Source organism: Plecotus auritus, assembly GCF_963455305.1.
Source record: "Plecotus auritus genome assembly, chromosome: 5".
Classification (NCBI taxonomy): Eukaryota; Metazoa; Chordata; class Mammalia; order Chiroptera; family Vespertilionidae; genus Plecotus; species Plecotus auritus.
In genome coordinates, this window is record NC_137776.1 from 53980486 (window position 1) to 53994170 (window position 13685).

Consider the following 13685-nt stretch of genomic DNA (forward strand, 5'->3'; position numbering starts at 1 on the left):
AGTTATGAAGCTTTACCTGATAAGAACACTGATTTTAGAATTATGTATGCCTGTTTTGAAAATTGGATAGAAGAAAGAAGATGGGAAAGGAGTTCAGAGTCTGAGACACAATCAATTGAATGTTAAGGAAAGTGAAAGCAAGGGTAATGGTGGTGATAGTGGTCAGGAAACAAAAGACACTGCTAAGTGGACAGGACCTCAGCACACAGAGTATGGTGGCACTGGTGTGTGGGAGCCAGAGGAGCCAGGAGACAGGGTGTTCACCACGATAGAGGACTCTTATCCAGTGAATAGCAGAATGGTTACCTCATCTGCAAGGAGCATAGTATTTTACTGGATAGATATTTATCAGATGCTATTTTATAATGTAAGCAGCCAGATCATATCCTTTGTTTCATGAAAATTTAATGAAGTGCTATTAAATGTTATGAGTTTCTCATTAAGAAATACAGGGCATATTTGTTGTTTTTTTGAGGGCAAGATCCTTTTGATATTTCTGTTTCCCAAAGGACTAAGGAGAATTACATGCTCTAAATATATTCATTGCAATTAATTAAATGAAACTGTAATTTCCCCCCTAACGAGGATGTGAGATGAAAAGACACTGTTTAACCAAAAAGAAAGACCAGGTTAGTAGGAATAATAAATGACAAAATATTGAGACACTGGTTTACCTCTAAGATAGAAGAAAAGAAGGGGTACAAAAGGGGCCTACTCTGTATCTGTTTTATTCTTAAATAAAAACTGAAACAAATATAACAAAAATATTCAAATTGTCAAAGTTGGTCAGTATCTATGAATTATTCATTATTATTGTCTATGATGCTATGCTGGTAATATTTCATTCTTAATTTTTTTAACTTTGTAAAAGACAATGTTGATAGCATCATATTTATTATTATGCATACTAGAGGCCCAGTGCATGAATTCGTGCATGGGTGGGGTCCGGCCGACCTGGCCTGATGGGGGCCCATTGGGCTGGGCCAGTAAGGGGGAGGGGCTGCAGGCAGTTGGCCAGCTGGCCCTGCCCCTAATTGGGGTGTTGGGGACTGGTCAGGGGCCGGGCCAGCTGGTGGGGGGGCCTGATCAGGGCCCGGATCAGGCTGGCTGGCTGCCACAATGCACATCATAGCCACCAGTTGTTCCAGTCATTCTGGTCGTTCCACCATTCTGGTTGCTGGGCTTTTATATATATAGATATCCTAAAGTAAGATAGTTGTCTGGGAAAGAGTAATAACTAATGCCACAAAAATAATTTTTGTGAGATACCACTTGAATGTTTTGCGAAGTCATAATTCGTCTTCTTTGTTGTTGTTGTTAATCTTCATCTGAGAATATTTTTTTTCCATTGATTTTTAGAGAGAGTGGAAAGGAGGGGAGGAGTAAGAGAGAGAGACAGAGAGAAAAACATGGATGTGAGAGAGACATATTGATGGTTGCTTTCCCACACGTGTCCTGACCAGGCCGGGATCAAACCTGCAACCCAGGTACATGCCCTGGACTGGGACTCAAACTCGAGACCCTTTGGTGCATGGGTTGATGCTCTAACCACTGAGAACACTGGTCAAGGCTCATAAATTTTTTTTATAATCAAGTAATTATACTGAAATGTATGCAGATTTTTTGAAGAAAATAAGAAAAAAATAGCTTCCATCATAACTTATGCGGAACAAATAGCTTTTGCTCTAAAATTGTTTAAAACTTGATAATGAATATTTAAATATTTATTTTCACCAATGCATTGAAGTCCAAAATCAATAAGTGTATGTAACATAATCTTCTGTAAAAACCTAGAAAGAATCTATTGACATCAATTGTGATTTCTAACATCTGTATATTTGCATTTTTAAAACTTAGCTTAAAGTTTAAATTAAAACAGTTTTAATGTCCTTAATATAAACATATATTACCCAAATGAAACTTTTTTTTAAAATAAATCTTTATTCAGATTATTACAATTATTTCTCCTTTTTCCCCCCATAGCTCCCCTCCACCCATTTCCCACCCCACCTTCTGCCCTTACCTCCCCCCCACTGTCCTCATCCATAGGTGTATGATTTTTGTCCATTCTCTTCATGAACCCCCCATACCCCTTTCCCACTGAGAGTTATCAGTCCACTCCCTTTCTATGCCCCTGATTCTATTATATTCACCAGATTATTCTGTTCCTCAGGTTTTTAATTCACTTGATTTTTAGGTTCGCTTGTTGATAGATATGTATTTGTTGTTCATAATTTTTATCTTTACTTTTTTCTTCTTCCTCTTCTTTAAGAATACCTTTCAGCATTTCATATAATACTGGTTTGGTGGTGATGAACTCCTTCAGCTTTTTCTTATCTGTGAAGCTCTTTATCTGCCCTTCAATTCTGAATGATAGCTTTGCTGGGTAGAGTAATCTTGGTTGTAGGTTCTTGCTATTCATCACATTGAAAATTTCTTGCCACTCCCGTCTGGCCTGCATAGTTTCTGTTGAGAAGTCAGCTGACAGTCGTATGGGTGCTCCCTTGTAGGTAATTAACTGTTTTTCTCTTGCTGCTTTTAATATTCTCTCTTTGTCTTTTGCTCTTGGCATTTTAATTATGATGTGTCTTGGTGTGGTCCTCTTTGGATTCCTTTTGTTTGAGGTTCTGTGGGCTTCCTGGACTTGTAAGTCTATTTCTTTCACCAGGTGGGGGAAGTTTTCGGTCATTATTTCTTCAAATAGGTTTTCAGTATCTTGCTCTCTCTCTTCTTCTGGCACCCCCATAATTCTGATGTTGGTACGCTTGAAGTTGTCCCAGAGTCTTCTTACATTATCTTCAACTTTTTGGATTTTTTTTTTTTTTGCTTTTTGCTTTTTCGGTTGAGTGTTTTTTGCTTCTTTGTATTTCAATTCTTTGACTTGATTCTTGGGTTCCTCTATTCTGTTTCTGGGTCTCTGTATAATATTTTTTATTTCAGTCAGTGTATGTTTAATTTCTAGTTGGTCCTTTTTCATATCTTCGAGGGTCTCGTTATATTTATCGGCCTTTTCTAGGATATTCTTGAAAAGCCTTATAACCGTGGTTTTGAATTCTATATCCAGTCGTTTGTTTTCCTCCATTTCTTTCATTTGTGATCTGATTCTTTGACCCCGCATTTTCACTGATTCCCTGAGTTGGTAAGGTAGATATTTGTGCTAGGTTTCCAATATGGCCCAGTGGGTCTGCTTCCCCAGTTAACATGAGGTTGACACTCTTGGTGCACCCCTTTGTGGACTGTGTGTACAGCCTTGTTGTAATTAAGTCTTTATTGTTGTTGGTATCACTGGGAAGAATTCACCTCCGGGCCAGTTGGCTGTAAGGATCAGCTGTGTCTATGCTGGGAGAAGTTCGGTGCTGGAGACAGCCTTATAGGATTAGACTTGCCAAATTGCAATAGCCTCTGTGCTCAGCTTGGATGGGGTGGAGTCTCAGTTTTGGCTTCCTGTCAGCCTTGCCCTTGCACGCATGTGCGCTTTCAGTCCTCCGCCTTCCCCAGCTCGAGTCTCCGCCTGAGAGTCCAGACTCCCCCCGTAAGAGCGTGGGTCCCCAGGGGTTCGCCCGGAACTGGGGTTCAGTGCTGTCAGAACTGGGGTTCAGTGCGGTCGGAAGCTTCCTTCTCCCTTCCGCCAGAGAAAGTCAGCCAGGCTCTCAGCCGCCCTTCCTCTCTGCACGCACAAAGCCCCTGTGCCGTACCTCCAATTCTCTGTGAGCTTTCCTCTTTCCTTCTAGTTGTAGAATTTTCACTCAGCCAGCTTTCCTGTGGTTCTGGATGGTGTCTGTTCTGTCTTTTAGTTGTAGTTTTGAAATTGTTGTGTGAGGCAGCAGTTTAGGTGTTTACCTATGCCGCCATCTTGGTTTCCTCTCCCCAAATGAAACTTTTTTAGACTTAATTGCAATAATTTGAGGTAGTCATTATTATTAAAAAAAAACACCCTTTTATTTCAGTAATTACTGTATGGTACTGAATCTGAGATTAAGACATAGTATGAATTATTAAATAGCCGTTAATTAAAAAATGAGTAAAAATGAAGTGAGTCCCAGGGTTTTAGAGAAGTGTTTCTCTGTCTATAATAGCAGCTTACATAAGAAATGTAAAGAATTTTGTCCTGTGGTATTGCCCTAATTTTTTATAACTTTTAGTATCATTAGTAGTACATTCTCACACTGAATCTAGATTGGCCAGGCGGAAGGACAGAAGCACACCTGACCCAAGTGGAAGCTTGGCCTTAGTGTTTGGGCTTCCTCTCTTGCCCCTTTGCCTTCAGGATGCGAACAACCTCAGGCCAGGGTGTGGAGGGTGAGATAGCCAAGTGGAGCTGAGTCGCTTCAACTGTCTCATCCAAGACCTCAGACGTGTGAGAAAGCCCAAGCAAGATCAGCAAAACTAGCTAGCCAGCAATGGAATTGTGGGCAAAAATATGTTTGTTGTTATATGCTAAGAAATTTTGGGTGGTTTGATACACAGTATTATTGTTCAAGAGATAATTGATCCATACCTCAAATAACATACTTTTAGCTTTCTGTAGAAAATCCTCTTCAGATTACTCCAATGGCATGGTGCCCCATATAATATAATATATATTAACTCATAGTATATTTTGGCATTTAATTATCTTTTATAATACAGAGCTCATAAAATGTTTAACCTTAGCAGACACAGGTAACCCTTTAGCGACAGTTTTAAATGTACTCAGTTAGTACCCATTATGATCAGATAAAACAGTAAACCATAAACTACTTCTTTGAGTTTCAATTTTTTTTCTTTTATTTTCTAAAGCTAAAGAGAGATAGGTATGATTTGGCTCTCTCTTCTATTCAATAGTCTAGAAGATCACCAAAAAAAAACCCCAGATAGTTAGCAGAATTTCCAATAGTTGAATAGGATCCACAAAAATAAGAATATCTGATCACATAAATTAAATCTTACCTCTTTAAAAAATCATTTTTTTTAATATAGAAAAAGTAAAGCAAACAAATAATGGTTGTTAGATAGATGTAGATGATTTTAAAAGGGTGGGGGAGACAGATGGATGGCCAAGAGAAGTCTACTGAGCATACATGCATTGTTTCTCTTACCTTCTGTGAAACAGGCTTCAGGTTCCAGAGATTCTTCAGGTTCAACTTCAGGTTGTTCTCCCTCAGCGGGAGCTCCTATATCAACTGTGCTGCCTTCTGATGAACTAGTTGCATTTAACTTCTGAAAATCAATTCCACAGAAAAGCTTTTAAAATGTTTTCTTTACTCTATAATGTAAAAATTCAAAAGGTGTGCCCTCAAGTCTTCGGGACGCACTCCCTTGATCTGTAATTTAAGAATATCTTAAACATAATGCCAATCTGCTTTAGTAGAGGTGGGGGGGTCACAAGATTAGATACAGCAATAAAGGATATTTTTTCTTTAAAAATATGCTACTAACAACTTATATAATTTTTAATTGAGCCGATCATAAAGATTCTGAAATAAAATCCTGCAGAGAGCTCATGGAAGCTGCCAGAGTTGTATGGTTGTCCGTAATCTTGCTTCAGTAAGTAGTTTGCAAATAGTATAGTGTGTTTTATTCTAAAATTGTGACCCAACCAACGAAAGCTGTATAAGTGTATTTTCATGTCAAATGCAGAAAAGATTTGATCAAATGCACATAAACAACAACAATCTAAATTTATCCACTTTTCATTGACATGAAAACATATACCATCAGTTGTTATTAAATATGGTCTATAGTTTTCTAATTCCCAAAAGAGCAGCACATTGTTAGCTTTATAGCAAGAGCTGATATTTTGCATTCTTTTTGGCCAATGCACTCCTGTGTTTCATTGTGCATTTGGAAACTACTTGTTACTCTGGCACTCTTACCTGTTTTGTTAATACAAGCAGAAATAAATCTTTGGTTGTTGTTTTGTTTTCCTTTAGGTTAAATCAAATACCACCAAAAGTACATATATATGTACTAGAAAGAAATTGTTTTAAACCTTGAAATGCAATAAACTTTAGCCAGGTCAGGTCCTTAATGGATCAACATAAATGAAGAGACCCCAGCCTTGAGCCTGATCTTAAGATGCTGCAGTCATGACACAGGGCCAGGTATGAGTGCCACATGGAATCAGAGTAGTTTGGGCCAGGGCATTCTCCAACCTGTTACAATGTTATTACCATTAATGCATAACATTAGGAAACGGCTGAGCTGGTAAGAGCTACATTATAAAGGGGATGAGGTAAGCACATGATAAAATGCAGGTTAAAATATGTTGAACTATTATAAAATAGATGTAGTCAGAACTAGAAACATTCTATGCACATTTGGCCTAAGGGTTCTATAAATTACCCTGGGAAAATGGTTAATTTATTGTATGAAAATAATTTTCTTTATATAAAATATTTACTTGACAAGTGGTGCTCATGAAGTAAAATAGTTATAGATAATATATGAGATTGAATGCTTTGTCTGGTACTGACCAGGGAGCTCAGTTGGTTAGAGTATCAGAAAGATATGCCAAGGTTACAGGTTTGATCCCCCATTGGGGCACATACGAGAAACCAACAATGAATGTATAAATAAGTGGAACAACTAATCGATGTTGCTCTCTCTTTTTCTCAAAATCAATCAATCAATATTTTTAAAAACAGAAAATCTTGTATCTTATGTAATTTAACAATACCAATTATGGAAATGTAAATATCATATATGTCTGCCTTGGAAATAGTTTGGGCATTGCTTTTTAATTTGACCAAATTAATGAAATCAAGGATTATATATTGTAAGGTGTTTATAGGTTGCTGATTCATTTTTCTACTTATCAACTATATCACTAGATAGACAATCAATTATAATATTTTTGTCAACAAAATTTAAATATATTTTGTTTTAAGATGAAATGTCGAAGTGAAATTTATTACAAATATTCTAAGTTTTTGGACTATTTCAATTTCCTGTCCTTGTCTTAGATATGTGTAGCCTTTTTTACATACATAATTGACTAAGAAATTATTTAATTACCCTCTCTTTCCAACCCATCCGATTCACAGGAAGTAGTTACCTATTAGGGATCTGAAAATACTGATCTTATCATTTGCAGGATGTTGAAATATGATATAAGTAATCAGAAAAATTGAAGCACAATCATATCTGATCTAACTACAGACAGCCCACAATTAGAATTGGATAAAATTCCTCTTAGGAACAAGTATCACACTGCAAATACAGATTAGGGGAAGACCTGGGCGTGGGTCCAAGTGAAAAATGAGGATCCATATTCAGGGTGCTCCACACTCTCAAGCTGGCATTGGTCAATTACTGCATCAGAGCCTACATCAGGGCTGGGTATGTTGAAGGTTCTCAATAAATATTGTTTAAAAATGAATGAATGAATGAGTGGACTTCATAACATAATGGTTATCCCTTGACAATGATTGGAAAAAGTCACCAGACAAGATATTCCAGGAAATCTTTGTTCAAAATGTTCAAAAGTTTCCAGATGATCCTGCAGTATCAATTTATCAATCCTTTCATTTAGCACAGTGACTTAGTTTTGACATAAAATTAATAGATGCTTCTAAAATATTGATTTCAGATAGAGAAGAAGGGAGAGGGAAAGAGAGAAAGATCTATGTGAGAGAGAAACATCGATCAGCTGATCAGCTGCCTCCTGCATGCTCTCTACTGGAGATTGAGCCCACAACCCAGGCATGTGCCCCGACTGGGAATCAAACCAGGCAACCTTCAGGTGCATGGGACAATTCTCAACCAACTAACTCACATAGGCAAGGGGTAGATGCTTTTTAAAAAATAATATATTTTTATTGATTTCAGAGAGGAAGGGAGAGGGAGAGAGAGAGAGAGAGAGAAATATCAATAATAAGAGAGAGTCATTGATTGGCTACCTTCTGCATGCCCCCCACTGGGGATCAAGCCCACAACCCAAACACGTGCCCTGACAGGGAATCAAACTGTGACCTTCTGGTTCATAGGTCAATGCTCAACAACTGAGCCATGATGGCTGGGCTAGATGCTTTTTTATTGAAGCCAAATATGTATGTACTTAAAGGTCATGTTATTACTTTTTCAAAAGTGCACATAAAATATTTTGCATTTCTAGAAGACATATCTCACCAGACTTAATTTTTTGAGACAAATATGCTTTTACCATCTCTATATCTCTAGTACTTATCATCAATGTTTGTGTTTAATAAATGTTTGTTGAGTAAATGAATGACTATTACATGGAATCTTATTCCACCACTATTTCTAATACCTCCTATCTAATACTTTCACATTCAAGTGCATACAAATAATATTCTAACTCAAGGTGCAGAGTAACACAAATCCTGCAATATTCTAAATTGTGTAAGTAATGACCAACAACTCTTAGAATTAAGAGTGCTGTCTCAACACCAGGTTCCCAATTATTCATTCCTGAAATGAGTCTACAAAGTAAACTGTAGTTTAACTCTGGAGTCAGGAAAACGAACACTGACAATATTTTCTCTCTTTTCACTCTATGTACAAGGATCTACAGTCCCAGCAAGTGAATGGAGCCTCTTTAAGGAGAGGAAATCTCATCCTTCTCCATCTTCTCTCTGATGTGGAACAATACAGGACCTAACTCTCTCATGAATTACTTGAATAGCTTTACTTGGTTTACAAATGAAGAATCTGGGCTGAACATTCATCCTCAACATCAACCATTCCAGTGTCTATTTAGAGAAGGAAATGGGGCTTTAAATCACCTTGTCAAAAGTCATAATGAGTCAGTAGTTGGACTCTAGATTTTCTGTACCCCATTTTTCCTTAGAGAATTTCTTTGAAGGTTCAGAGGTAAACCTAATGTTTATCAATTTAAAACATTTAGTAGACTTAACATGTAATTAAACATTGTAGGTTTAAAATAGTTCTCATGATATGTCAATTACCATATCTCATGATCATGAACTTAGTATTAGTTCAGGTTATATTCATATTTTGAAATTCTGACTTATAAAATCTTTCTAGATAATCTCAATTCAATGACTTTCTTAAATCACATGAGATAAATATCATAATCATACAAAATATATTGACTAAAAGTTAAAACTTGTAAGGTGACTATGAAAACCAAATGAATCTAAGACTATAAAAATCTTCAGTTTCAGATAAGGTCATAATTACAATCAATCCTAACTACAAAATTCACCAATTAGAACTGTCAAACACACATCATTATATGGAACTATTAGTCCTCATACACTTAAAAAAGTATTTTCAAATTAATGTTGCTTGTCCTACTTCAGTCTAGGCATAGTTCACTAAAAAATGCTACATGAGTAAGAGACCAAAATGTTAACTGTCTAGAAATAAAACCAGTTCTATAGTTTCAAGTTCTGTACTTGACATGTTCTTTACTTCTCCTAGCTAAATTTAGATAGGTAGGTTATCTTTTTATTGTCTGAGCTTATTTCTTGGGAAACAAGAAGACTGAATGATATTGTTAGCATAGCTCTTATCTGATTAAACTTTAACAAAATAAGAATCCAATGTCAGGATAGTTAAGATATCAAACAGGAATAGCAAATTTTTATTTGCTATGAATAGCATTGGCAAGCATTTACTTTTAAATGTAAATATTAAACATTTTTAAAGTGCAAACTTCACTATAGGGCTCATATTATTTAAAACCTGGATTCTTCTAAGAGCTTGGCAATCCTAGTTTTAGGAGTTAAGCAGAGCAAAACCATATTTTGCTTAGTGATCTAATAAATAAATGTCAAGACACAAATATCAGTTTGTATTTTTAAACATATACTTCTTTTACTTTCTACATCATTGATAAATTATTATTAAACATCAATGTGCCAAAATAATTGTCCTTTTTTCAGAAAGTATAAGTATTTATAAAAATAATTAATCAAATAGAAAAAGGGAGAGAAAACTTTACTTCCTATTAAGATTATCATAAGCACACTTGTTTCTCATTATGAAGTTATTTTTTTAAAAATTCAATTAGTAAACATTGTATATAATTTGGAAAAAGACTAGTATAGTTTAATCTGAGTCAATAAAATAATATTTTTTAAAAATAAAAAGATCATTCAAGTATAGATTAAATCAAGTATTCATATCTAACTAACATTTTGGTCTTTAAGAATGGCAAACCTTTGTCCCACTGGGATCCTAGTACTAATCTGTACTTAAAGACACCTCTGGGTATTTTACATGAGAAATCTTAACACTGGAACAATGAAAGTGATGGTCTTGCTTGCTTTGGGATAGGCTTAAGGCCAAAGTTACACTTTAGTCCTTGTTACCTTCTTAAATAAGGAAGATGGAAAAAATAAAAAGTATCATTATTAATGTACTACATTATCCAGAAAATACTTTATTCTTTATAATGAAAACATTACCAAATTTTCTGATCTATGAATCTCAGGATCTTAAATCTCTTTCTTGGGATGGCAAAAGGAACCTTTGTGGCCTACCCTTCAGCAGATTACCAGTGCCCCAAATACACACATATTTACTCATTTTGTTCTTACAGGTTGTTTAGAGCTTGCTTTCTCCCTTCCTCACTATCCCACTGGAAAACTTGCCTTTGAGAACTACACATTCTCCAGGATAAAATCATAGCTGTATTGAACTCATCCCACTATTGCTTACCCAAACCTTCTATACATACCCCGCCCCCACCACTTCTTAAGTATTAGAATTCAGTATGTTAGGTAGGAAGTTAGACATGAGCGGCTGGGGTGAGGCCTGCCCTGGGGACCTGAACTGGGGTCAGACCAACATTGCCTTCAGACTGCCACTGGCAGTTGGGAGCCAGCTGCTTCTTGGTGCAAGCTCAGAGGAAAACGACATGACCTCAATGTCAATGTGACCTTACTAAGGCCCTGGACTAATTATAATAAAAACTTGCATTTTGGTTTTCACCCCGCACCCCTATGGGTTTTTCTGTATGCATTTTGGGTAAGGGCATGCCCAGAAGAAAGATAGTTTCTGGCAATCATCCCTGAATACAAACGAAGGCTCCATCCAGAAAAACCTCCATTTTAAACCCAGAAATTCGGGGCCAATCTCTCTGTCTCTCTCTCTTCTGGCATGTGCCTCCTTTGTAATGTATTTTCAATAAACCCAATTTTGCTTTACTTTCATTTTCGTTGACCTTAAAATCTTTTCTGTGTCGATGAAAAGAACCGAGGTCCCAGCCGGTAGCCCCAATGGGTAACAAGTATGTATACATACTCTTGTAGAAAACTGACAATGTTTCCTAAGGGAGCATCAGAGACTTATTAAAAAATTGGAAACTGTAATGTGAGAGTTGAGAATAAATGAAGTCAATTTGGTTTGTGTTTTTCTATACTTACTGCAGCCAAATTTGCTTTTCCTCATTTACCTCTCAACAAAGGCACACGGCAAATGGGATACTCAGAGAATAAGGAAACTAACCTTGACTCTTTTCAAGAAACAGAAAAACAAGCCAGACCTAAGGAATCATATACCGTGCTTTTTCTGAAGAATTACTATATAATAAGAAAAAAAATACTTCTAGTCCCTGTGTATATGTGTTAAAGCATGAGCAATGATACTTCTAAGGGCTCATTTTACATATCATTCCTCCAATATGTGAGGCATTACCTTTTATGGGATCTAGAGTGCCAGTGACTGAATATTTTGCTCTAAAGGATAAGAGAATGCTACAAGTAAATAGCACAATTATTTCTCCTTCCAAATAAGCAAATATGAGTAAGGTAGGGTTGTTTCATAGTTTTGATGACAGAAGGAGAGGAAACTGCATCCAAGTGACAAACTAATAATCTTAAAAAAAAATCATTAGATCCAGTAATTTGGTTAGCATATTTTAGCACATGAATGTGACTTCAACATCAGGAAATGAAAGATCCACCAAATGGATCTCACAGAACGGGATAACCTTCATTTCTGTAGTCACATGACAGGGAGGTCCCTCCTTTTCAAAAACACCAAAGAAACAGGGCTCACAATGATTTTTTTTTTCCTGTATAGGAGTCTGCATGACATATTTAAATAATATTTTTCAGGAGAAAATACAGGAGAGACAAAACACAAAGGAATGAGGAACAATAGGATAAAGAAAATGGATTCCAGATCTATTTTCTTTCTGAAAATACCACCTATAAGACTTTCTTTTTTTTTTTTTTTTTTTTTGTATAAAAAAAACATTTCTTTTTTTTTTCAGTCTTAGGAGTTTTTAGGGGTAGACAACAGAATCTCCAAGGGGGTCATATTCTAAATGCAAAATACTTTTGGTCAATTGCTAAATAAAGCAATGCTATTTTCTCTAAAATTAAGCAGATAAAAATTATACCCATGCTGATAGCAGTCAAAACATAAACATTCCAATTCATTTACATTATTATAACATAAAGGCATCCTTCAGGAAGTTTGCACATGTATAAAGGATTGCTTTAATTTGCAGATTATCCTTCAGAAAAACTTAATATGATACTGAACAAAAATAATTACCAACAAAGCACACTCATTGAGGCTATATTAAAAAAAGGGTAATTGAAAAATAAATTGAACAGAGGGGGGGATGGCAAGAGAAAGCTTTTCTGCCAGAGTCTTTCAAAGAGCACCTACATTTCTCCTTAGGCCCTCAGCATGTTAAAAACTCTGTAATGTTAAATGGAAATTAAATAATCCATAAAGGCATGCACTTTTACTTTACACTGAGCATAATTTCCATTAAAAATCTATGTAAGGAAACTAGCAGCTAAATCATTTGTTAAAAGTTGGGTTGCCAGTCTTGCCTGATCAGCATAAGAGCAAGCTGTGCATGTTTTTATTTTACTGCCAATGGATGGGCAAGGAATGTAGCTGAGTAACATGCAGGCCAGTCAAAATTCATTTAGAAACTGATTCTATTTATATATGTACAACTTGCTTGGGTAACCTGGGTAAAAGTGGTGGCACGAGCCTCTGGCTGGTTAAAAAACACTAGCGCTGCATTCTTGATGGCTCCAGCTTGATTTTTTACTCCTGTGAGAAGTAAGAATGGTAAGCAGTGAAGGTCACCAGATTGCACTACTAAATTTCACTTTGAAAAATCAAGCATGCTTTCAACATTATTAAAACTCGCAAGAGAAATCAATTGTTCAAAATCACCAAGTATAAAAGGAATCACGTTAAATATAGTAAAAATAACATAGGAGTTAAAGCATGCATGATCATGATGAATTTAAAATTATATGCTCTAGAGAATCTACCGAACTATCAAAGAATCAGCAAATTTGGCAAAGACAAAATAGAAGAGTATTTAGTTCAAGCACCTAAACAACCTCTGGCCCACTTAGGTTAATCTGCCCTATAAAAAGGAAATCACTTAGGCATTCCAAAAATTAAAAAGTGCTTCATTTTTTCCCTTTAATATTTTTAACCACTTAGAAAAGAATATCAATAAGCCTCAACCATTTCTTACAACTCTACATGCAATATTGAACAGCATAATCCCATCCCACCAGCTACGAAAAGGACAAGATAAAAATAACTTGAAGACTAAAACATATTTCAGGTGGGAATATTGGGATTGTTTCAATTCTCTTTTGTTTTCTAGTGATAGACCTATCACATTAAATACCAAAAGATAAAAGCCTGCACATATTCCCTTCCTAAACTATTGCCTAATCTTTTATGAGTTTATATTTAGGAAGTTTGAAATGAAGCCATAATTGAAA

General features: G+C 35.9%; 1 protein-coding gene across 6 annotated transcripts in view; it reads right to left on the bottom strand.

The window, feature by feature from the left end:
• The window catches only part of LOC308247757 (sodium channel protein type 2 subunit alpha), a 129826-nt gene that overhangs the window by 35792 nt on the left and 80349 nt on the right, over positions 1-13685 (bottom strand). For all 6 annotated transcript variants that reach the window (XM_080667277.1, XM_080667275.1, XM_080667276.1 and 3 more), the window contains one exon: positions 5079-5199. In XM_080667277.1, coding sequence (XP_080523403.1) covers positions 5079-5199 — 121 coding nt within the window. The remainder of the gene's footprint in view (positions 1-5078; positions 5200-13685) is intronic.